Genomic DNA, 24,006 nt, shown 5'->3' with positions numbered 1-24,006 from the left:
ACCAATCTGACTAGAAAGAATATACAATTGAATCATGGACCTAATTATGGCAAAAACATTACATATTCATATAAGGCACTAAAAAATGCCAGATACTAGATGTAATTGCTAGGGGCAATGTAGAGCTAGGGGCACGACATTAGATTACATAACTGACTAGAGGAGGAAACAGAAGTTGCTGTTCCTGGTGTCTCCTACACAGGCTCCCCAAGGTTACAGAGGAGGTCAGCATAGAAAAGGATGGGTCCATTCAATCATACCTCAAACAATCCACGATCAACAGGGAAGAGTCTTCTTACAACCTGCAGGGCGTGCTCCCTTTCTGTCAAGAACGGCAACCAACACAGGAGGAAGGAAGCCACAACAGTACAGCCTATCCTAATCAACAATGCGAACCTAGAACAAAGAGGCGGGTGGGATGCAACAGCTACAAATGTAACAGTACTGTCTATCAATACTACCAAGAGAGATTTAAAATGGGACACCACTCACAACACAGCTGAAAATTTCACAACTGTTAAAAGACTCATTTCTCCAGCCAAGGACCCACCAATATCCTGATTAGCATTTAGCATAGATGCAGGGATGCAGCCATAAAGAGGAGTAGGAATATTTCTAATAAGCGGATAGCGTGACAAGCTCTAAAGTGACTGCCCTCTACAGCAGTGCTCTGGCAAACCTGCCCACACTGCCTCCAAAGTGTAAGCTGGTCAATCAGTCCTGTAGTTATAAAGATTTAAAAGAATACAGAACATAGCTCAACAGCTTTCCTCCCATTCACCCATGGCCAGCACATTTAGGAGAAACCACCAAAGCCAAAGACCACCTTCCTCCAGATAAGCATGCAAATAAATTCTCTGAAAAATTTTAAAGCTATGCTTTAAAAGTTACTTACCCCTTTCCTTTGAGGCCTTTTTTACAACACTTGCCAAGTAAAAAGCAAAAAAATGGTAGGGAGTGGTAAAGTTCCATCTGTTTATAATTTAGAGCTAAGCAAAATGCCAATGACCCTAGCAGGTCCCAGTCACAAGAAACTCCAAGAATACCCCACAAAGCAAAGCCTAGACTCACAGAATTATATATGTTCCCGTGTCAAGGAAATTAACTCAATAATTAAGAGACAGAGCTTACATTGTATAGAGCATATTTCTTATGTGATTTAAAAATAACATATATGTACAATGAAAGCTTACTTCTAAATAGGACCTGAAAGCATTAAAGTGATGACAAATGTCTACAAAGAATATATACAAAGCAGCCTTGAGTATACTAAATCGCTGTTCCACAGCAACTCATATGTTAAAGGCTATAAATATAAATATCATGGCCTAGTTCTTTTAAACTACCTCACAATAGTATTATAATAAAGTGCCAAATCTAGAGAATAAAACTATTCTGGTAGCAAGTTTAATTATGACAACAAAATTACTGCTGTCCCTGTATGCTGCTTTTATACTGTGTGTCAATCAGATAAAGAATCAAAAGAAAAAGGGGAGGAAGAGAAAGAAAATTTTAATTAGAATTTCAAAATACGTCTAAGAAGACAAATAGAATTGAGGTGTTGATGGCAAAGACAGAATAGTTTTCTATAAAGCACAAAACAGAAGGCAAACATGCATAAAAGGGACATAAAAAATAACAACTGGCTAATAAGATCAGAAAGGAGACAAGCAAGAAAGTTATCAAGGAAATTAGAGGAAGAAAATGAATGAACGAATCCACAAGCTGTCCAAAACAACCAGAAAGAGCACCTCCCTGTGCCTAAGGAAGTCACTGCACTGTTAGAGCCCACACTGGGGTAACAAAGAGGGTAATGAGGACCGGTGAGGTGGCCCAGCGGTGAAGGGGCCTTTGACCAATCCTGATACCTCAGCTTGATCCCTACAACCCATGTGGTGGAAGGAGGGAACCAACTCCTGCAAGGGGCCCCCTGATCTCCACACGCACACCCACATATACACAAAATAAATGAATGGAAAAAACAGTAATTATACTACTAGCAATAAATACAGTGTTCAGCATCTCCAAAGGATTATTATAAGTGTTTTACAAATCCTAATTTATTTAATTCTCAAAGCAAGCTCACCAAGTAAGAGTTAGTGTTATCCCAATTTAAAAATAAGGGAACAGAGCTAGAGAGGTGATTAAGATCCCTAGTTCTTCTTCCAGAGGATCTGGGTTCAATTCCTAGTACCCAGATGGTAGCTCACAACTATCTGTAACTTCAGTTCAGGGTATCTGTCACTCTTACACAGACACACATGCAAATAAAATACCAATGTACATAAAATAAAATATAACTTATTTTAACAAATGGAAAAAAATGCTGGGTATGGTGGTACACATCTTGAATACCAGGACTAGAGAGGCAGAGGCTGGTGTATCTCTGAGAGTTGGGGTCAGTCTGATCTACACAGCAAGTTCTAAGATAGCCAGGGCTACATGGAGAGACCCTGTCTTAAACAAAACAAAACCACACATAAGGGAATAGAATTCAAATAAAAATAAGGAAAAAATTACCATTTAAAAAGTACCCCCACAAAAATTACACAACTCAAAAGCTTTAAGATTTAATTCACACCTGACTTTTTCAACCCTATCATGTGAGAAGAGTTTATATAAGTAAGTATACTAGCATGTATGGCAACAGCAGCTGGCAATGCTATATGCAGTGAGCCTAGATCATAATTTGTAACTGGTCTCATGTCTAATTTAATAAAGGATACTGAAAATGTCCATAGTCGATAAGAATAAGACCTGGATACAGCAATATGCATAACGCAATAGCAATCTGTGAAGAAAAGCATGGTGGATAAGAGATCATTACTTCAGCAGTCTGTGCAGCTACATGGTAAAAACGTCCCTCTTCCTGAGACACTGGACTCCCTTAATCAGAATAGTCCACTTCACAAGTCATTATTAGTCATTAGTCACTTAGTTATTAAGACACTAAAGTTTTCATGGAGGCAATCGAGAATATTTTAATAAAAAGTAAAATTGCTGAAAGGAACTTTTTATCTGTTTGTTTGCTGACTCTTACTATGTAGCGCTGGCTGGCCTCAGACTCACAGAAATACACCTGCCTCTGCCTCCCACAATGCTGGAATTAAATATGCCTTCACCACCACACCCAGAAAGACAGTTCTAATCTAATGATTGGCTATGTAATCAATCTACGTAAAATTCTCGGGGAAGGAGACTGTGGACAGACACACAAACTTTCCAAAATGCCTTTTAGCTGAGTCCCTGTCACAAGCCAGCTCAAAATTCTGATTTATGAGCTTAGCTATAAGTGCAGCATGGTGTGAGTCAAAGGCATGGCAGTTCTGAAGTTCAATTCGTTCTGGTATCACTAGAGAGCACTTACAGTAAGCGCTGTAAGTTAAACTGTTGTTTGTTAAATGCAAATGAATCAATAGGAGATAAAATATTCATTATCCTATGTACTCCCAAAGAGTGGGGCTTCCTCAAAGTCGATCCTTAATAGGCGAGTAATGACACACTCATTCAGAGATGAACTGTCAAGCCAGGTTAGCAGTTACCTTTCTCTTAGCTGAGATTTCTTTTAAGGAGTAACAGTACAAGAGCACCGCGGGGATGTAAATGAGCAAATCAGCAGCGAGAACTGAAACACAAGCAGATGAGATGGGGTCATCAGGCTCCAGCAACCCTCTGTCACCATCCTCCTACAGCCTCCACCGTCCTCCTGTGTCTCCACTGTCCTCCCACAACCCCCACTGTCCTCCCACAGCCTCCATCATCCTCCTGTGCCTCCACCATTCTCCTACGGCCCTCACCATCCTTCTGTGTCTCCACCGTCCTCCCACAGTCCCCACTGTCCTCCCACAGCCTCCTTGTTCCTCCCACAGCCTCCACGTTCCTCCCAAAGCCTCCACCATCCTCCTACAGCCCTCACCATCGTCCTGTGCCTCCACTGTCCTCCCACAGCCTCCTCGTTCCTCCCACAGCCTCCACTCCCAATGCCTATGCCTGGTTATAAAGGCTGCATCACTAGCCAATGTCAGAGTCGTGCTCCTGCTGCTTTGACTTGGGCATCAAATGAAAGTTCAAGGAAAGCACAGGAAGACACAGTATATTCTATCTATATACTCAAAATGTTCTGCCCAAAAGAACAACTTGAAGGAGAACCTTTAGTGCTACTAGTTATAAAAATATATAAACTTTTATTAGTTAATGCATAGAAAAAAGTTGGAGAAAGTCTCATGAACATTATTTTACCCAACAGCAGGATGAAGCCTTGTGCTTCATAATGAGTTCTAGACCAGCTTTGAGACAATACAACATAGCAAAACCCCATCCAAAAAGAAAAAGAAAAAGAAAAAGAAAAAGAAAAAGAAAAAGAAAAAGAAAAAGAAAAAAAAGAGCTTGAGAGGCCTGGGTAAGGAAGAAAGTGGAACTACACACAAGGTAGGTGTGTGTGTGTGCACACGTGCGAGTGTGTGTTCAAGCATTGGATGGGATGGTGGGGAATAACAGAACAGGGACCAAACAAAAAGAAAAAAAAAAAAACAGTAGTCATTTTAGAACAAAGGACAACAGTGCTATCTAAAAAGTCTGTTATCCTGATACAAAAAAGAAATTTTTAATGCCTAGCACTTTCTTTAAGGCTGCCCTAAATTCTGTAACCCCTGGAAATGCAGACACTAGTTTGGATGCTGTGAACCACAAGATGAATATGCAGTCAAAAAAGGGTTAAAGCACTGAAAGGAGAAGAGATGTGAAAAGGACAGACAGACAGACAGACACAGTTCACCTCCTGGGCCTGAGAATCTATCACAGTTGACCACACTGCACCTAGGCTAATTAACAACAATAAGTGTGAGCTAGAATGGTATCTTAGTTATGTGATACTTTTACAGAAATCAAAGCTTGTTAATTTCAGTCTCCTAGAGAAGTACTCAATGATACTCAATAAACTTTGTTGACGGGGATATAGGTCAGTGGTAGTGGCTTGACTAACATTTTAAGTTCCTTTGTTTAATCCCCAGCACCCCTCAAAAAGAGAGGAGGGGGTGTCTTAGTGGATTGTTTAATGTACAACCCACACGATGTATGAAGGATTGCCTTAAGAAGGCTGAAGGAGCCTAGGATTAGTGCACTGAAGCAGCAGTATAAACAGTTACAACTTCAGTCTCTTCCTATCTGTCCTATGGAAGTTTCCCACCTCATGCACCTTGGTAGTTTCCTCAGCTTTAAATAAGAGTAAGACTATTCACTTCAATTGATTTCTCATAGGATCATGTGATACAATAAACATGAAATACCCATATTTACTCTTTTACTCTTGGCTTACAGGTTACATATACTTTTAATCTATAGCATTTACATATATACATATGCATAACTATAAATTTCAAATCCATTAGAACAATAGGTGGCAGCACTCAGGAGGCAGAGGCAGGTGCACCTCTGTAGATTCAAGGCAATCCTGGACTACATAGTACGTTCTAGAACAGTCAGAGCTACATAGTGAGACACTGTCTCAAAAACAAACAAAATAAGAATAAGACTTTATTCAATTGAGTACTTTTATCAATTTACCCCAATTATTATTAAGAACTGAAATTCTGTGCCAGGGCCAACTGCCATTTTACCTGTGGTGCGCATGAAGAGCTTGTGAGCCCGGCTCTCATAGCCCCGAGATGTGTGCAGAGCCACCCAGTCTGGGTCGATAAACTCTGCCCTGCAGACCAAACATATACACATGCACTTTATTCCTCTCAGGTTTAGTAACTGGGACATCTGAAAACACAGGACTTTAAGAATTATCTGTTGTGATAATAGGATCAAAACTGAAGCTTTGCTCCTTGTATTAATCAGGTAAATTCACTGAGAATATACAACAGCAGCTTCTCTGCCCTGCTCAGCTTCCAGTAAAACCATGTAAAGTGCAGATGTCTGACCTTCGCCAGCCTAGTAGAAAGCACAATCTGATGTCGCATTTCATTATTGAAAACATTCTCTTCAGGTACCATAGCAATGCCTTTAATAAACATATTCATCATGAATTTTATTAAAACTCAGCCATTATTATTGGTAAATGAAGCTTTTCAATCATAGATAATACCCCAAATACTACAGAGTATATATAACCATCATTAAGTTTAGGTGCTTTACTTTCGACCCATGACAATTTATGTTATAAAGCATAAAACAGTTAAAAGTTAAAATAATAAATCATGGCAAAGTAAAGAAATTCCTCCAATTTTTCCTGACACTTCAAGTCTAAGAGAAACTGTGCTACAGAAGCCCTCATCAATGAACCACTTCATTTAAAAAGTGGAGACGGGGAGCACCAATCATGTACGTTTTTAACTAAGCAGAGCACTTGAGAGGTCATTGGGACCTACAGTTTTGGCTACTCCAGAAAAATAAAAGCTGTCTTATATTAGACACTGCTCATGTGCAGTAAATGTAGCCTGTACTAACAAATGTAAGTCTTGCATTCTTTCTAGCATGTATGTACACAAGCTACAGAAATGTTCAAATTCTGAAAGAGATTCTTAAGCTTGTAAATGGTTGAAGTTACAAACAATAACTCTTTAATACGTCAAATCACATCTAAGAGCATAAATATTCAGTTATATTAAAAAAGAACTCACACATATGCACATAAGAGACTATGATAGGCTGTAAGAGGTGGGTAATCCAATCCCCAGTACTGTAAATTGTTATCACTACTGTTAAAATACCTGGAAAAATAAAAGGCACAATTATCAATATTCAGGACATAATTTAACATCGTATGCCATTTAATTAAATTATACTTAATGGTTTAACTAATTAAGACATTAACAATTACCCTATGACATCAAATACAAATGAGGCTGCCCCAGGTCCCTGGGATTTAGTGTTGCTCTATTCTTATTAGACTTTAGTAAATCAATTATACTCACACAACAAAATACATGCAACAAGGCAAGTCGTGTCTGATGCTGTAACAATTTAGAAAAACAGCACTTTTAATGCATAATCTTAAAAACTTGAAGGCTAGTTTCGAAGAACACATGAAGACATGGCTTATGGAAAGAGGAAGACTTTATATAAGAGTCTGTGAAACAACCGGGAAACGTGGTCTAGAGTCCATAAAGGTGCTGGATCCTCCACTTTAAGATGTGAAGGAATTATAAAAAACACCACTGTGCCTCTGAGAGGAAAATTAAGTTTATATGAATATATTTCTTAGTTGTGTCCTTTGTAGCTAAGCAACTCCTTCCAACCACTTTACTCTTCAGTCACAGGAGCAATTTACGACCGTAGTGGTTTGAATATGTTTGGCCCAGGGAATGGTACTATTTGGAGGTGTAGTCTTCGAGTAGGTATGTCATGGTGGGTGTGGGCTTTAAGACCCTCTTCCTAGCTGCCTGGAAGCTAGTCTTTTCCTGTTTGCCTTTGGATGAAGATGTAGAACTCTCAGCTTCTGCTGGACCAAGCCTGCCTGGACAATACTGGACTAAACCTCGGAACCTATAAGCCAGCCCCAATTAAATGTTTTTATAAGAGTTGCCTTGGTCATGGTGTCTGTTCACAGAAGTAAAACCCAAACTAAGGCAGAAGGTACCAAAAGTGGGGTAATGTGTGATAGGCCTGACCATGCTTTTGTTTAGAAGAAGGTGGATTTTGGGACTTTGGATATGGAAAGCAGTGGAATGCTTTAAATGGGGCGTAATGTGCTATCCTAGTAGGAAAATGGAAGACTTTGTCACTGACAGTGATTTGAATTGTGCAGACCTGGCCTAAGAGGTTTCAGTAGAGAATCTTAATATGTGGCCTAGAAACTGCTTTTGTGGTATTTTGGTGAAGATGTGGCTATTTCTTGCCCTTGTCTGAAGAGTCTGCCTGAGGTTAAGGCGAAGAGACTCAGATTAATTGCACTGACGAAGGAAGTCGCAGAAAGGCCATCATAGACTTTGTTCTCTGGTTAAGTCTCACGAAGAGCATTTTAAACAAGCACAGCAAGCTGAGAAAGGGAAAATATAAACTATATGGTTTGAGTATTAAAGGGGCAGCAGGAAGTGAAGCGGGGCTGAATCCTGTGTTCAAGGATATTACTCTGAACCAAGGGGCCTTGGGGCAAAGACAAACAGATCTCTGAGACAAAGGACAGCCTAGAACAGAGCAAATTCTGGGTGAATAAAAACTTAAATCCGGGCTTGGTGGACCACACCTTTAATCCTGGTGCTTAGGAGACAGGCATGAGTTCAAAGTCAGTCTACAGAGCAAGTTCCAAGGCAGCTGAAAAACAGAAAGCTGGTGATAATGTACAGAACAAGGGGGCCATATTCTAGCTCCAGCAAGCAGCAGAACTCAGCAGCTTCAGCCACGTGGCTCTGCTTTAGAGTCCAGAATAGAAGGGACTACTAGGACAATTGATGCTGCTTAGCTGGAGCTAAGAAATTAGCAGTGATTAAGAAAAGATCAGCAACACTGAGGTGAAATCTGGGAAGTGTTTTCTGAGAGCACAAAGAAGCTGTATTCCAGAGAGAGCCAATGAGAGTCACCCAGTACTGGTTTTGAAGGCATGAAGGCGCCATGAAGAACGGCTGAGGCTCGGCACTGTGAGAGGCCATGGCAGGCCATTGGTGAAGGTGCAGCCTCAGCTGTAATTGAAGGCCCAGGACTAAAGGGGTCATGGAAAGGAGTTGAGGCTTGACACTATGAAGGGAGCCTATGAGAGGCTATTGGTAAAGCCTAGTTGCAGCAGAAGACCCCAGTGTACTGGAGATGCTAGTACCAGGGGATGACCATCAAGAACAGCAGAGCAGTAGAATGGACCAACCAGAGCTAGACCACTGAGGTAAACATGTAAAGCTGTCAAATTACCACCTGGCAAAACCTAAGTACTTAGCAGTAGCTCTAATTTACCATTAGCCACCAAACTACTAGGATGGATACAGCAGTGGGAGATCAAGTACTTTGAAGATTACATTTTGACCAGAACAACTTGACTCGGTTTCTAGCTTGTAAAGCAAAGGCTGCTCCTCATTCACCTTAACCTTTAGATGCACTACAATTGGTGAGTGACAGAGGTGCTGAGATTAACAGCAAGCTGTCAACATGCACTCACACATCAGGGAAGAAGGGACAGGACGGTTAAGGACTATGCTCCCCAATCTTAGAGTAATTCCTAAGAAAGAGAGTCAGATTTCTGAGTTCGAGGCCAGCCTGGTCTACAGAGTGAGTTCCAGGATAGCCAGGGCTATACAGAGAAACCCTGTCTTGGGGGGTGGGGAGGAAGAAAGGGAGTCAGGCTGGTAGGCACACGGCCAGTAATCACAACTGCTCAGGATGGTAAGACAACAGAATTACCACTCCAGGCCAGCCTGGACTAGAAGGTGGGACTGTCCCAAGGAGAAGAGAAAAGAGAAGCATGGGAGAAGACAGCAGAGTCCCCAAGCGCAGCGGGTGGTGAGAACTGCTCATGCGCTCCCAGGCTTAGTTACCAGGAGTGGGACTGATCCAATCAGAGGGCCCAGGACAGGTGGCCTTGGAGGAAGTGTGTGGCTGAGGGGCTCGTAGGTTTCAAAAGCACAAGCCAGGCCCAGTTCTCTCTCCCGCCTGGAGAAACTAGAAAGGGAGCATGAAAGGAGAAAAGATCTTAAGGGCAGGAAGAGGGGAAGGAGGAGTGGGGGGCTGGAGAGATGGCTCAGCAGTTAAGAGTAAGTATTGCTCCTGGAGAGGATGGGGATGGTTCCAGTACTCATGTGAGAGGCTCACACCTGCCTCTAACCCCAGCCCCAGGGATCTAGCACCATCCTCTACACTCAGTCGTGTACACTCACTCACACACACACACAGCACCATCCTCTGTACTCAGTCGTGTACACACACACACACACACACAGCACCATCCTCTGCACTCAATTGTATACATGACTCCCACACACACACAGCACCCACACACAGACACGCACACAAAGTTTGAATTCCTTTTCAAAGGAAAGGGTAGTGGAATATGTAAGGCATGAAAGCAGAAAAGGGCTCGAGAGAAAGGGAACCATCAGGAGGCAAAGGGGGACACGTAAGGGCTGTGAGAACAGGCATGCGTGAAGTGCCTCAACAAAGCCCTTGCTGACCAGTGAAGTATGCTCATGATGCTGTTTTTAGCTTCTATCCATCCAAAGGGGTTTCCAAGAGATATAGCGTTCTCGTATCAGACTTGTAGTTTAGGGCGTGGCAAGATACCTCCATAGGTAAAAATGCTTGTACAAAGCCTGACAACCTGAATTTGATCCCTGGAACCTAAGACCAACACCACAGAGCTGTCCTCTGACCACGCTGTGACATGGGTGCAACCCATATCGTCACACATGATAAGAATAAATACAATTTAAAAATGTTTACAAATTAGAAGTTTTAGCTTAATAGCAAAACCTAGTTAACTGGGTGTGTATATGGATAATTTTCAGGACTGTGAAACTTCAAAGATGAGATCTGATACAAAAAAGATGAATAAAGTGGTGTTTGAACAACACCATATGAAGAAGTACCATCATATAATCTACATTAACTATAATAAACAATAATAAAACCAAGCCAAAATTACCCGTACCATTGTTTGACTGGTAAATTAAGGGTAATTTCTTGCCAGTGTCTCTGAGCTTCATAATCACCAAACATAGGCGGTTTTCCAGCACCTAGAATGAAAAGCAAAAAGAGAATAATAATGAACTTTTAGCATACTGCGTGGAATTTTTTTTTCCTTATAAAAATGTCCTATATTACAGGGATAACACAAGCTAGACAAAGAACGCAGGACTTACCAAGGTCAAAGATGAGGCCTGAATCCAGTACCGTAAGTCACCAAGTGACCCCATGATGAACAAGTTCCTTACCCTCCTTAAGCTCAAGAGCCACACAGCCTACTGAGAACCACTACAGCAGATACCAGATGGGTGAGCACCCAGTACAGAGCCCAGCAGAGCAGACACTCAAGAAGCAGGGCCACTGGAGCACCACTCAGTCTATTAGTAGTACAGTATGCACGATTGGTTTGGTTTGGTTTCTTCCATTTTAATTTGCTAGCACAGCTTTAATCTCAGCACAGAGGAGGCAGAGGCTAGATGATCCTCATGAATTCAAAGCCAGCCTCGTCTACACAGTGAGTTCCAGAACAATCAGGAATACATAGTGAGACTCTGTAATAAACAAACAAACACTCACACACACACACACACACATCATTGTTGGATGTGTGTGTGTGTATGTGTGTGTGTGTGTGTGTATGCATAATGTATAGAAATCAGAGGATGACTCTCAAGAAGTGGGTATCTCCTGCTACCTTATGAGATCCAGAGATGAGACTCGAGTTGTCCAGCGTGCATGCAAGCATCTCTACCCAATGATTCATCTTGCCAACCACCATGTTTACTTTGACTTCATGAGAAAAACTGCTACCAACACAGTGGTTTGTATATGAAATGTCCCCCAGAGGCTCACGTTAGAGCACTTGGTCCACAGCTGGGGGAGCTGTTTTAGAAGGCTGTGGAACCTTTCAAAAATAGATTTGAGGGGCTGGAGAGATGGTTCAGCAGTTAAGAGCACTGACTGCTCTTCCAGAAGTCCTGAGTTCAATTCCCAGCAACCACATGGTGGCTCACAACCATCTGTAATGGGATCTGATGCCCTCTTCTGATGTGTCTGAAGGGAATGGCATTGTACTCACATTCATCAAATAAATATATAAATCTTTAAAAAAAAAAAAAAAGAAAGAAAAAGAAAAAAGAAAGAAAAAAAGAAATAGAGTTGAGGAAATGGATCGATGGGGCAGGACCTTAAGGCTTGCTAGCCACACTCTACTCCAGGCCTCTTCTCTTCCCAATGGGGATTCAACGTGGGCAGCTTTTTCTCATTGCCGCCACAGTGCCTTCCCCACAGTGACTTGCCAACCCTCAAACTGGAGGGCAGATAAACTCTTCTGTGTGGTCTCATGTAGGTATTTGGTCACAGCAATAAGAAAAGTAACAATGCAAATACTTCAAAAAAAAAGTATGATAAATTAACTACAAATATCTGCCTTTACAAACTGAAAATAAAAAACGTAAGGTTGAACACAGAATTAAAAACAGGCTATGTATTGATAAGGGTCAGACTGCTATCAAATGATTTATATAAAAACTCAAAAGCTAATGAGATATCTCAGCAGCTAAATCAATCTGCCACCTCACCTGAGGTCAATCCCTAGACCACATATGGTGGAAGTGAGAACCAATTACTCAGTTGTCCTGACTTCCACACACCAAGCACTGCACACACAATAAGTAAGTAAATGTTGCCTGTAATTTGTTATCTTCAAAGTCATAAATAAGGGATAATAAACCTTTAATAACTAACATGTATGTCTAGTGCTAAATACAATGATCCCATGAACTAAGTGTTATAATTTCCGTATTTTGAGACTGGGGAGAGAAGAAATAGTCACTTAAGTAGTAGAAGCATGTTCTGGATCCCAACCACAGGTTGGCTCTAAAACACATTCTCTTTTTTTAATCTTTTTTTAGGAGTACATTTTTAATGTTTTTTTTTTTTTTAATGTGCAATGGTGTTTTGCCTCAGTGTCTGTGTGAGGGTATCAGATTCCCTGGAACTAGAGTTACAGATGGTTGTGAGCTGCAATGTGGGTGCTGGAAACTGAATCTGGGTCCCCTGGCAGAGCAGCCTGTGCTCCTAACTGCTGAGCCATCGCTCAGCCCTCCATTCTTCACTGCTACCCTGTCAGTCACTCCTACCCTGTCACTCCCACCCTGTCACTCCTACCCTGTCAGTCACTCCTACCCTGTCAGTCACTCCTACCCTGTCAGTCACTCCTACCCTGTCACTCCCACCCTGTCAGTCACTCCTATCCTGTCAGTCACTCCTACCCTGTCAGTCACTCCTACCCTGTCAGTCACTCCTACCCTGTCAGTCACTCCTACCCTGTCAGTCACTCCTACCCTGTCACTCCCACCCTGTCAGTCACTCCCACCTTGTCAGTCACTCCTACCCTGTCATTCCCACCCTGTCAGTCACTCCTACCCTGTCAGTCACTCCTACCCTGTCACTCCCACCCTGTCAGTCACTCCCACCTTGTCAGTCACTCCTACCCTGTCACTCCCACCCTGTCAGTCACTCCCACCCTGTCAGTCACTCCCACCCTGTCAGTCACTCCCACCCTGTCAGTCACTCCCACCCTGTCAGTCACTCCCACCCTGTCAGTCACTCCCACCCTGTCAGTCACTCCTACCCTGTCACTCCCACCCTGTCAGTCACTCCCACCCTGTCAGTCACTCCCACCCTGTCAGTCACTCCTACCCTGTCAGTCACTCCCACCCTGTCAGTCACTCCCACCCTGTCACTCCCACCCTGTCAGTCACTCCCACCCTGTCAGTCACTCCTACCCTGTCAGTCACTCCTACCCTTTCACTCCCACCCTGTCAGTCACTCCTACCCTGTCAGTCACTCCCACCCTGTCAGTCACTCCTACCCTGTCAGTCACTCCTACCCTGTCAGTCACTCCCACCCTGTCAGTCACTCCCACCCTGTCAGTCACTCCTACCCTGTCAGTCACTCCCACCCTGTCAGTCACTCCCACCCTGTCAGTCACTCCCACCCTGTCAGTCACTCCCACCCTGTCAGTCACTCCTACCCTGTCAGTCACTCCTACCCTGTCAGTCACTCCCACCCTGTCAGTCACTCCCACCCTGTCAGTCACTCCCACCCTGTCACTCCCACCCTGTCAGTCACTCCCACCCTGTCAGTCACTCCCACCCTGTCAGTCACTCCTACCCTGTCACTCCCACCCTGTCAGTCACTCCTACCCTGTCAGTCACTCCTACCCTGTCAGTCACTCCTACCCTGTCAGTCACTCCTACCCTGTCAGTCACTCCTACCCTGTCAGTCACTCCTACCCTGTCACTCCTACCCTGTCATGGCCATGGAGATATAAATCTCCATCTGGCAAACAGTAAGCACCTATTGAACAAGCAGTTTACCACTGAAATGTGAGGAAACCCAAAAAAGTACAATAGAGTCACAGGTTTTTAAGTCAAATCAAAATCAAACTAGCTATATATACTTCTAATCTAGTCAAAAGATATGTCACATTGAATAATGACAGACCCTGCTCACTGAAATCTAACCCAGATTTAGTAAAGGTGTTTGTATTTGCTAGCTAGATTCTACCAATGGCAGAATTTCTAAGGAGACGATCTATAATTATGGGGAAAGCAGACTAACAGTTCTATACACTATATGTACACATTTATAGACATGTACATGTGTATAGACAGGTACATGAGTAACTGGCACAAGAAATGACCCAGAGTTCAAACACACTTGTACATATGCAACTCTCTGTCTCTCAGAATGTGGTGACCTAGTGCCTCTCAACGGCACCTGGCAGAGTCCCAGTGACTGCTGATAGAGCAGAGACACTGGTGTAGTTAGTGTGACAAGCAAGGCTTCTAATTCAAGCAATGCGAGTCCTTCATTTCCCACTTACTCAACACTCAGCACCCATGTGTGATGGCAGACTGACTATGCTGAGGCTGTTGAATACAAAGGCCATGTACTAGCTCTTGCCCCCAAACACATATACGGTGTGGCACTTTATAACTTCTGTTCATTGTTTACTCTCTAGTCTCTATGTAACTTCTATCCTTGCTGCCTTCAAGAATCACCTCAGAGGACCAGGGAGAGGGCTCTGCGGGTAAAGTGCTTGACACTAAATCCTGCTGGTCTGAATGTGATCCCTGAAACCCATATAAAAAGCTGAATACAGTAGCGTACATCCATAGTCCCAGGATCTCTAAAGCAAGGGAGGAGGTAGAGAGAAGCATCCAGAAGCCTTTGGGCCAGCTAGCCTGAAACAGTCAGAGCAACCCTTCTTAATGAGGGAGTGGGGGAGAACACACTCCCTCAAGTTGTCCTCACATCTGCACTTACACTCGCACACAAAGTAAGTTCTTTAATCACCTCAGGGTTATGGATGTATCCTAGATAGAATGTGCGTAGCATGTGCAAGGTTCAAAATAAAATAAAATAAAATAAAATAAAATAAAATAAAATAAAATAAAATAAATAAATAAAGTTGAGTGTAATACAAGAATCAAACATTATCAATGAATGAGGCAAGGATGATAGCACACACCTTTATTTCTCTACTTGGGAAGTAGAGGTAGGAAGATCTCTGTGAGTTTGAGACCAACCCTGGCTACTTCAGGCCAGCCAGTCTGATAGTGAGACCCTGTCTCAAAACAGGGGTGTATGCTTATAATCCGAACATTCAGAAGTAGGAAGGCAGGAAGATCAGAACTTCAAGGCTGTTCTTGAGAACACAGGCTAGACTAGTCCAGCCTAGGCTACACAAGCCTTGTCTCAAAGTACAAAAAAAAAAAAAATCATTTTAATCCTAATCCCCCATGAGCCTCCCTTACAAACTAAAAAATAAATGGTTAATTAGTAACCTCTCATAATATGTATAATTTCTATATCATGTTTGTCATATAGCTATACTACTTCCTATGTGATAGCCAAGTATGAATTTTAGTTATTGGAAACAGAAAAATTTGTTTTCCACAAATCAAAGTAAGCATCGTGTTAGGCATGTATTAATCTTAACATATACTCAAACAAAGAGAAAAATAGAGAAAAAAACAAAGAGAAAAAAAAGAAAAATAATTTTTTCTAATAATTTCTTAAAGGAAAAGAATTCTTCAATAAGTTATTTACATTTTTTACATGTGTTTGTGTATGTGAATCAAGTTCAGTGAATACAACCACTGAATATATAGTTTCTTTGGGAAGACAAAAGGAGGGTTTCTTTTCTTATTTCAATGCTATTAGGATAATAAATTCAGAAAACATTTTGGTAATTCCCTATACCTGAAGAAGAAAAAAATCAAACTATCTAGATTTCCTAAAACTACTCTAGAAATCGTGCAGTAGATGTGGAAGAATTTATTACTGCTCTCTAACAAACAGAAGAATGGATAACGACTCTCTTCAGGGTTGGGAAACAAGTTTTTATCCAGAGTCTGACCTACTTCAATAAATTCAGCTGACACTGGCTATGGAATTAGTACATAAGTTTTTAAAACTGCTAAAGTGCCCTCAAAGCAACTCAGAAGGACAGCCCAACTGTGCCTGTGGGAGCTTCACTCAGAAGGGCAAAAGGATTCCTTCCACAGTGATTAAGTCTGCAAAGTTACTCACAGGAGAATGAGAACCACACGAAGACAACACACCGACCAACCAACGTGCACTCACAGAATGCCGGCTCTGTCACAGTCCCAGGGAAATGCAATTAAGGAGCACTAAAAATGTTCACTTTATTAAATGCTAACTTACTCACAATGGTGCTTAAATATAAATAAGCAGTCTGCCAACAATGTATACTTTACAGTAAGCTTTAAACTTTCTAAGAGAAGAGTCAACTGCAGTTTTTTATGAAGTTCTTCTCTTCTTTCTGGTAAGAACATGCAACCTTTCACAAATAGGAGTGATTAAGCCAAATGAAATCTATCAATTAAATCTCATGTTGTCATGGTTTTTAATAAATGATATTTTGCAAAAGCTGATTTTTTTAAAATGACTTTTTCCTTAGCTACCAATATGATTTGGGGTCAGAGTCAGGGGAGATAACAAAATTTAAATGTTGTTATAATACTTTAGGTAGAATGCAAGAGGCATTGTAAATCTCTGAGAAATGACAAACTAGTACTTAATAAAAACCTGTCTATTCCCCATAGCTTATGTCATGTAACATATAATATTCAGTATCTTACTTCTGTGAAAAAGCAAGACTAAAAACAAAATGGGGATAAATTTTAGAAGAAATTAAATTACAATAATGTATTTAAGTAGTTTCCTAAATGATGCACACATTTCAAAGGAAGAATAATTCAGTAAAACTGAAGAAAGCTCACCTGAATTGCTATACTTTAGTGTGACAAGGATTTGGACATGCTACCCAAAGTACAGCCCACGATATAATGCAGATGTTAGGCTGAAGGAATCAAGAAAAACAGCAGGCAGAGACAGGTCTCTCTCTAACCTTTCCCTAAAGCAGGTCACAAGACCATCAAGCAAAAAGTGTTCTGGTAAACTCTCTGTGAACCAACAATGGCCTTGGACTCCTGACCTTTCTGCTTCCACCTCCCCAGAGCTAAGACTATTGGTATGCACCAACGTGCCTAGCTTATGTGGCATCAGGGATTGAGCCTGTCTTCTCTTTTCTAGACCTACAGCAAAATACTCAGGATTACGGATTTCTTTGACTTCACATCTCCTTAGGAAGCTGCTAAGTTCTGCTGCTATAGTTAGGGAACTAGGAGGCTCACATGGCTCCTATACAACCCCTTTGTTCTGTTTGTTTGTCTGGTGGTTGACGTGAACCACATAGCCAGCTCCATCAAACAATACTCATAATAAACTTGGTGAGCATGCAGTGGCCACCGCACATAGATAATCCCATTTGCCTCTCCTCACCCAAATTCTAGGATGCTTCTAGAACTGGCTCCTAAAACAAGTCTGATCTTATGTCCTTTCTGCCCTCACAATCAGTGTGGCTGTCAGTCTGACCCGCTTGTCTCACCACACACACACTATTCTTCCATCCTTCTTGCTTTGTGTTATGTTTCCTTCCTTCAGAATGTTCTTCTCACCCATTTTCTGCCTAGTAAAATCTTTTAGACTATATTAAATGTTGCACTCAGATTTTCTCATCTGAATTAGAAAATGTCTACTGTTCCAAATCCAGTCACTTTAAAAGTGATATATATTTACATACCCACGCTGCCCACCAAGATGTTATCTTCTCTAGGAAATATACCATTTATCATTCTTTATTATTAAAACCTTAATAAATACCAAGATCTCTTTTTGGCTCCACAGCAAACAATAATATTTGGAGGGTTTGTTCTTTAGACAAGCTCTCATATAAACCAGGCTGGCCCTAAACTCACTGTACAGCCAAAGCTGGCCCTGAACTCCTGACCTTCCTGCTTCTACCTCCTGAGTGCTAGGATTACAGGTGTGTGACCACATCTGGCCAAGTTCAAAGTTGAATAATCTACTGTGATGATCGATAGAGGTGAGGCATGACCATGTGCTGACTCTGTTCCTACATGAGAGAGCACAGTTCATACTTCTTATTTGAATTAATCCCTCAAGCAATCTGCTGAAGTATTTACTGACACTCCTGCCTTGTTTAAAAGCTCAGAGAAATTAAATAACTTCCCCAAGACTAGGCAACTAATAGGTAAAATAACTAAGAATTGAGTCCATGTTTTACTGCACAACATTCAAGCAATTTTAAACTTTCTCAAAAGTACGAATTTATCTGAGGGGCAGGATAGCACAAACCAACATCCATGTTTGCATGTACGGGCTATCACAATGACTCAGCAGCTGTACCATCACAACACAACCCCACAGTTTAGCTGAGCTGGTCAGGGGCTCCTCTTCCTCAGAAACCTCAGAGAAGAGTCACGCAAGCACTGACTGGAATCAAGTGATCACATTTGAACCCTGTCGTCATTTAATAATTATCTTGGATTTTTTATTTTTAATTTTTTTGATATGTATGGATATTTTACCTGTATGTATATCTGTATACCACATATGCATGGTGCTTATGGAGGCCAGAAGAGGATGTTGGATCCTCTGAAAATGAAGCCACAGCCTGTTAGTAGCATCAAATTGGTGCCAGGAGCCAAACCGAGATGTCTTGAACCATCTCACCAGGCCACTTTAGTTCTTCTTCAAAATTATATTCAGATGTGTTATTCCTGGCGAATGATCAGTGCGGGCTGAATGTCCTGTGTCATAACCCTCCCTGCCCAGGACTGCCCCATTCTGTGTCTGTACATTTGTCTAGTCCCCATCTTCAGTGTTCTGTTAAACTCTAAAGTGCACGGTGCCAGTCATCGTAAATGCTCAACATGCACTTGCTACTACTTCTATCATGTCTCTTTACCTCTCACCTTTTTCCTGCCATTTTTTCATTACCAGAAAATTCTACAACCAGATTGCCTAGATAAATGTAAAACCAAAACTCCAGCCATTTCCAAAAATGGCGGTGCTGAGTTACACTGGATCTTTGTTCTCCCCAGGCTACTTCTCCACAGATACACGCAATCAATTTTTCATTTTTTCCTCCTGCTTTTATTCCTTTTGAAGACTTTTCTTTTTTAATGTTTACGGTCACTCTAACACTACATGCTGGTAGCTGTAGTCTCTTCGGTGTCCCTCCAACCCTTCAGTCAGACGTCTTACCTCAAACCCGCTCTGGTGTGTTTTTCATCAGTCGCTTCTGTTACCCTTGTACCTCAAACATAACTTACGTTATCACGGCTTACAATGACTGACTGTAAGGCTCTGCTCCACTGTTTCCTTTCTCAACCTAGTAACCTGCCTCTCCACCACAAACATCAACAAACACAAACCCTTGACTCTGAGACCATCTTCAAGGACTAACTAGCTGAAGACATAATTACACCTCAGTTTGTCACACTTCAAGCTAGAGTACACTTTGTCTTCTCATATGCCACAGTATATTTACCTCTTAAACTTTTTCATTATAATTAGATGTATATATTTCCTTAATCATAACAATAAAAACTCAAATTCTTCAATTTTAGTCAAATAGGACTATTTCCAAATCTTTGAGAGAGGAAGGGTGCACTACCTGAGTAAGAACTGAGAGAAACCGTCCACCGCACCGTGAGTCCTATCAGGACCACGACTGTCATCCAGGACCACATCTCCATAGCTCTTCAAACTCAGCGAGGAAAACAAAAGCCAGGGCCGCAATGCTTCCTCCAAAGTCAGCCACTTGTCTTCTCACAGAGCTGTCACCATCCCTGCAGTTGGGAGCTTGGGAGGATTTTAAACGATGCTTTGCTTTGGAACAATAAAAACATGTCTTTATAGTCTAGGGATCAAACAGAAACAACCAAGATTTAACCCAGCATAGCACCCCAACAAAGAACACATGGAGCCACTCAGAAATGTGGGGAGGTTTTGGAGAAGTGGGCTGGGAGGGTTACAGAGGGCTCCTTACCCCCTGGATTGAGATATATACTGCAAACAGTGGGCGCTTCTGTAAAACACGATGCAATGTGTCTAACGATAAGACAGACAAGGCTTGAGGGTTGTTTTGTTTTGTTTAATGGCAGGCTTATTGGAAGCTGCTCTCAGGTGGGTGAGTTCACTGGCCCCAAGGACCAAAGTCAGGGAAGTCGCCAAGGGGAAAGGGCAGGGGGAGAGGGGAGGGAGGGAGAGAGGGCCTTCTGTTCTGGACTATAACCTACAGGACAAAATAGCATTTCCCCTAAGATTAGCTATGGTTAAGGTGCTTATCAAGGTGACAGACAGCAAACTGAGAGTGATAACAACTAGGTTAGATGAACTGCCCTCTGTTCCAGATCATCTGATTTTCTAGGTGCTTCTTAGGGAAATTTTTAAAAAAACAAAAACAAACAAGCCTTTTGATAAGTTGAAATGTCAGCCTCATGAACCTACAAAAGCTAAAGCTGAGTAGGTGTCATGGCGCCACAGCTTGCCAGAAGCACAGTGGTGAAGACAGCTGCATGACCGATGGTCACCCAAGGCCAAAAAGGTTTCTCTAGCAACTATGGAGTAAATCTAACTCTAGAACTAACAAGGAGTTATACATTCAAATGCATTCAAAGCACTGTTCTTAAATGTATGTGTGTGTGAGGGGGTTGGAATCAAGTGTGTGCTCACTGTCAAGAAGACAATAGATAACTAACACTCTTCAGTTTTGCATGGGCCTATGAACGATGGCCCATTTAATAGACACGTTGATTATTAGTAAGAAAACGTGATAGGAGTATAGTCCAGTGGTAGGTCCTGGGCTCAATACCCAACATCAATACGTAGATAAACCCTGAGGCGCCCGTCTATGAAAATGAGAGCTGCCCAAACACAAACGGGTTTCTCAGGAAGGACACTCCTCAAGGTCAACCAAGGTCAAACAGGAACTGGCTGACTATCTGATGGTAGCATTTAGATGTATAGACAGGATCTCACTATGTTGCCTAGACTGGCCACCAACCTGGAATCCTCCTGCCTCAGATTCCTAAGCACTAGGATTACAGGGGTGTACTTATAGGAATCTTTAAGATTTGTGTGTGTGTGTGTGTGTGTGTGTGTGTGTGTGTGTGTGGTGTATGTATATGTCCACAAAAGTGCAGGTGCCCTCTGAGGCCAGAGGTGGCAGATTACCTGGAGCTAGCATTTCAGGCAGGTGCTAGGAATCAAACTCAGGTTCTCTACAATAGAAGTAAGCACTCTTAACTGTTAGACCACTTTCGCAGGCCCCCCAGAAATAACTTTAAGAGTCAAAATAAATGACTAATTTTTAAATTTTAATCAGTGTCTCCCAGGCACTGTTGACACTTCTACAGAGCCTCTCTGATGAACTAGTTCTTCTTACATCAATCATCAATCAAGAAAATGAAGTCAGGTATAGTGGCACATGCCTCCGATCCCAGCATTTTTGAGGCAGAGGCAGGTAAATCTCCAAGTTCAAGATCAACCTGGTCTACAAATCGAGTTCCAGGACAATCTGGGCTACACAGAAAAACCCCACCTTGAAATAATTATTTTTAAAAAAAGAAAGAAAAGCACCACAGTCTTGCCAACAATCCAGTCTGGTGGAAGCATTCTTTTAATTGAAGTTCTTTTCAATTAAAGTTTCTGACTCTAGCTTGTTGAACTGACTGTAAACTAGCCAGCACACCTATATGGTGCCACAAATTAAGAAAAAAATTTTACCTAAGGGGATGTAGGAAGGGTAATGTGGAAGGGGGTTTTCTGGAGAGGTCTTGTGAGATGCAGTGAATATTGTTATTTGAACTGAACAACAGTAAAAAGATGTGTGCACTGGGTAATTAATGAGCAACAATTTCCAGTACAGTTATGTACAGTATGGTTCTGCAAGCATGTATTCCAACAAAAGAACTTAGGAGGAAATGCCATTCACTTGTTATTCAGAAAAAAAATTGCTCTGCGAGCAAAGGTCATCTCTAGTCATTTCAATGTCCTTCCATCCTTAGAGCACGGACCCACTTGACTAGAGAGGATGGTGGGGATGGACAAATGCCGGCAGGAGAAGGGAGGAGAGAGTGAGGGATACTACAATTTCGGAAGTCCTGTGTGATATTCAGTGAAACACGGGGTCTCACCGTGTTGCTCTGGCTAGCCTAGAACTCTCTAATGTAGAACAGGCTGGCCTGAAAACCCGAGATCTGCCTGCCTCTGCCTTCCAGTGCCACCACACCGGCTATTTCCCCCTTAAACTGTGACTGCTGTGCTACCTGCAAGAACAGCTCTGCAACTTTCTCATGTAGCAGGCACATCCCGACAAGAGGCCAGGCCACCATGTCCCAGACTGCTTCTTTTTCCTGCTAAGGTACCCTCCTCGGGACATCCGCCTCGGGAGGGACAGACCCGCAGGACGGCGGGGACAGGTTCGCCGGGGCCACTCCGGCCAGGCCGCGTCACCTCTGCAGAACGGCCGCTGGCCGAGGGTCTCGGAGGATGGGCGAGGCCTCCCAGGAAGCCCCCGAGACGCCCGCTCGAGCGGACCTCCCCAACACTGCTGCCTTCAGACCTCCGCCACCCTAAGCTCTTACCAAGCTCTGGTCTCCGGAATTGGCGCCCGCAGAGAACTAGCGAATGCGCCTGCGCACTCACAGCCCGAGGAGCACGCGCGCCCCCAGCGGCCCTCACGGGAGCGAGCCCGTAGGCGAGGGGGCGGAGTGATGGGCGGAGTCATTGCGGGGGTGGGCAGAGCCAGGAGAGCGGGGTTGCCCAGTTTCGGGGCGGGGTGCAAGCCCTGGAATTCGAGAAGCTTGACGGCCGGGGTTAGGTCAGGGGCAGGTGGAAAGCCCCTTGCTCCTCTTTCCCGGGACCGCGGCCAAAGCTCGAGCGGCTGCTTAGCCTACGGATTCCTGTGAGGGGCGGCTCCTGCGCGCTTCGCAGTGGCGAGCTGTTGGCCAGTCCTCATCCCGAGTGGCAGGTCTTCCTCCTGGGCCAGTGCCCTCCAGCAGCTACCAAGCCAGGCCGCTTTCTTAGAGCTAAGCAAAGACTACTTGTCTAGTAAAGGCTGGGAAGTTGCTTCTAGTGAGAAACCGTTTCTAGAGGCTCTGGGTAGGGCCTATGAGCAGCAATAGCCACTCATTCTCGACATTCTCACCCCTAGGGAGGCTGAGGCAAGAGGATGGAGAGTTAGAGGTCAGCCTGAGATACATAGCAAGACCCAGTCCCCGACCCGCCAAAAAAAAAAAAAAAAAAAAAAAAAAAAAAGAAAGCTCCTTCCCAGAATAGACAGTGCATGCCACCTCAGGGAACTTGAACCAACCGTTCCCACATTTGCCAAAAATAATATTCCCCTCCATCCCTCACACCCTGCTTTTGAATTGTGCCATTTTGTAAACACCAACTCCAACATAAGTAAAGACAAGTATTTATGTAAAATAAGTATTTCTAGGACTGCTTTACTTGCTTGGAGAGGGAAGAAGAGAGAGAGAAGTATGTGTTACCTGTGTGTACTTGAAGAGGTCAAAGCCAGGTGCTGGCGTCCGCCATCCCTCCCCGCCTTACTCCTTTAGACAGTCTCTTACTCAACCAGGAACTCACCTGTTTGACTACACTGGATGGCCAGTAATCTCCAAGTATGTCTGTTGGTCTTTGCAATATGAGTCAACTTGACTACATGAGATCCTGTCTCAAAAGAAAAACAACTACCATAGAAATATGGCAAGCTATAAATCTCTGCTCTCATAAAATTTAATTCTTTTCAAAAAGCATTCCCCATGCAAAAATGATAAAAGGCAGCCAAATGAAGTGCATACTGTCACATTAGTGATGTACACAATACAACCCACAGGAGTTAAGACGAGACTTGTGTTCCGTGTAAACTATTAACTGCTAGGAAAGGCTTCTTCCTGAATGAGCCACCTTAGCTTTGAAAGAAAC

The 24,006-nt window shown here is 42.8% G+C and overlaps 1 protein-coding gene across 4 annotated transcripts in view; it reads right to left on the bottom strand.

The window, feature by feature from the left end:
* Alg6 (ALG6 alpha-1,3-glucosyltransferase) overlaps positions 1-22,731 on the bottom strand; it is a 38,229-nt gene extending 15,498 nt beyond the window's left edge. Inside the window, exons 1-10 of one of the 4 annotated variants that reach the window (XM_052176828.1) lie at positions 22,662-22,724; positions 21,250-21,296; positions 19,688-19,875; positions 10,574-10,658; positions 6,624-6,713; positions 5,616-5,704; positions 3,543-3,625; positions 2,727-2,791; positions 896-1,081; positions 261-396 (exon numbers count right to left, since the gene is read on the bottom strand). In XM_052176828.1, the coding sequence (XP_052032788.1) occupies positions 261-396; positions 896-1,081; positions 2,727-2,791; positions 3,543-3,625; positions 5,616-5,704; positions 6,624-6,713; positions 10,574-10,658; positions 19,688-19,769 (816 nt within the window). In that variant the 5' untranslated portion in view covers positions 19,770-19,875; positions 21,250-21,296; positions 22,662-22,724. Of the gene's footprint in view, positions 1-260; positions 397-895; positions 1,082-2,726; positions 2,792-3,542; positions 3,626-5,615; positions 5,705-6,623; positions 6,714-10,573; positions 10,659-19,687; positions 19,934-21,249; positions 21,297-22,661 lie in introns of all 4 variants that reach the window. The other 3 variants (XM_052176826.1, XM_052176827.1, XM_052176829.1) reach the window with 3 other exon arrangements.
* Between the last annotated feature and the right edge of the window lie 1,275 nt (positions 22,732-24,006).

Source organism: Apodemus sylvaticus, chromosome 3 (assembly GCF_947179515.1).
Source record: "Apodemus sylvaticus chromosome 3, mApoSyl1.1, whole genome shotgun sequence".
Classification (NCBI taxonomy): Eukaryota; Metazoa; Chordata; class Mammalia; order Rodentia; family Muridae; genus Apodemus; species Apodemus sylvaticus.
Note: the sequence above shows the minus strand (reverse complement) of the source record. Positions and strands in the feature narration are given on the sequence as shown.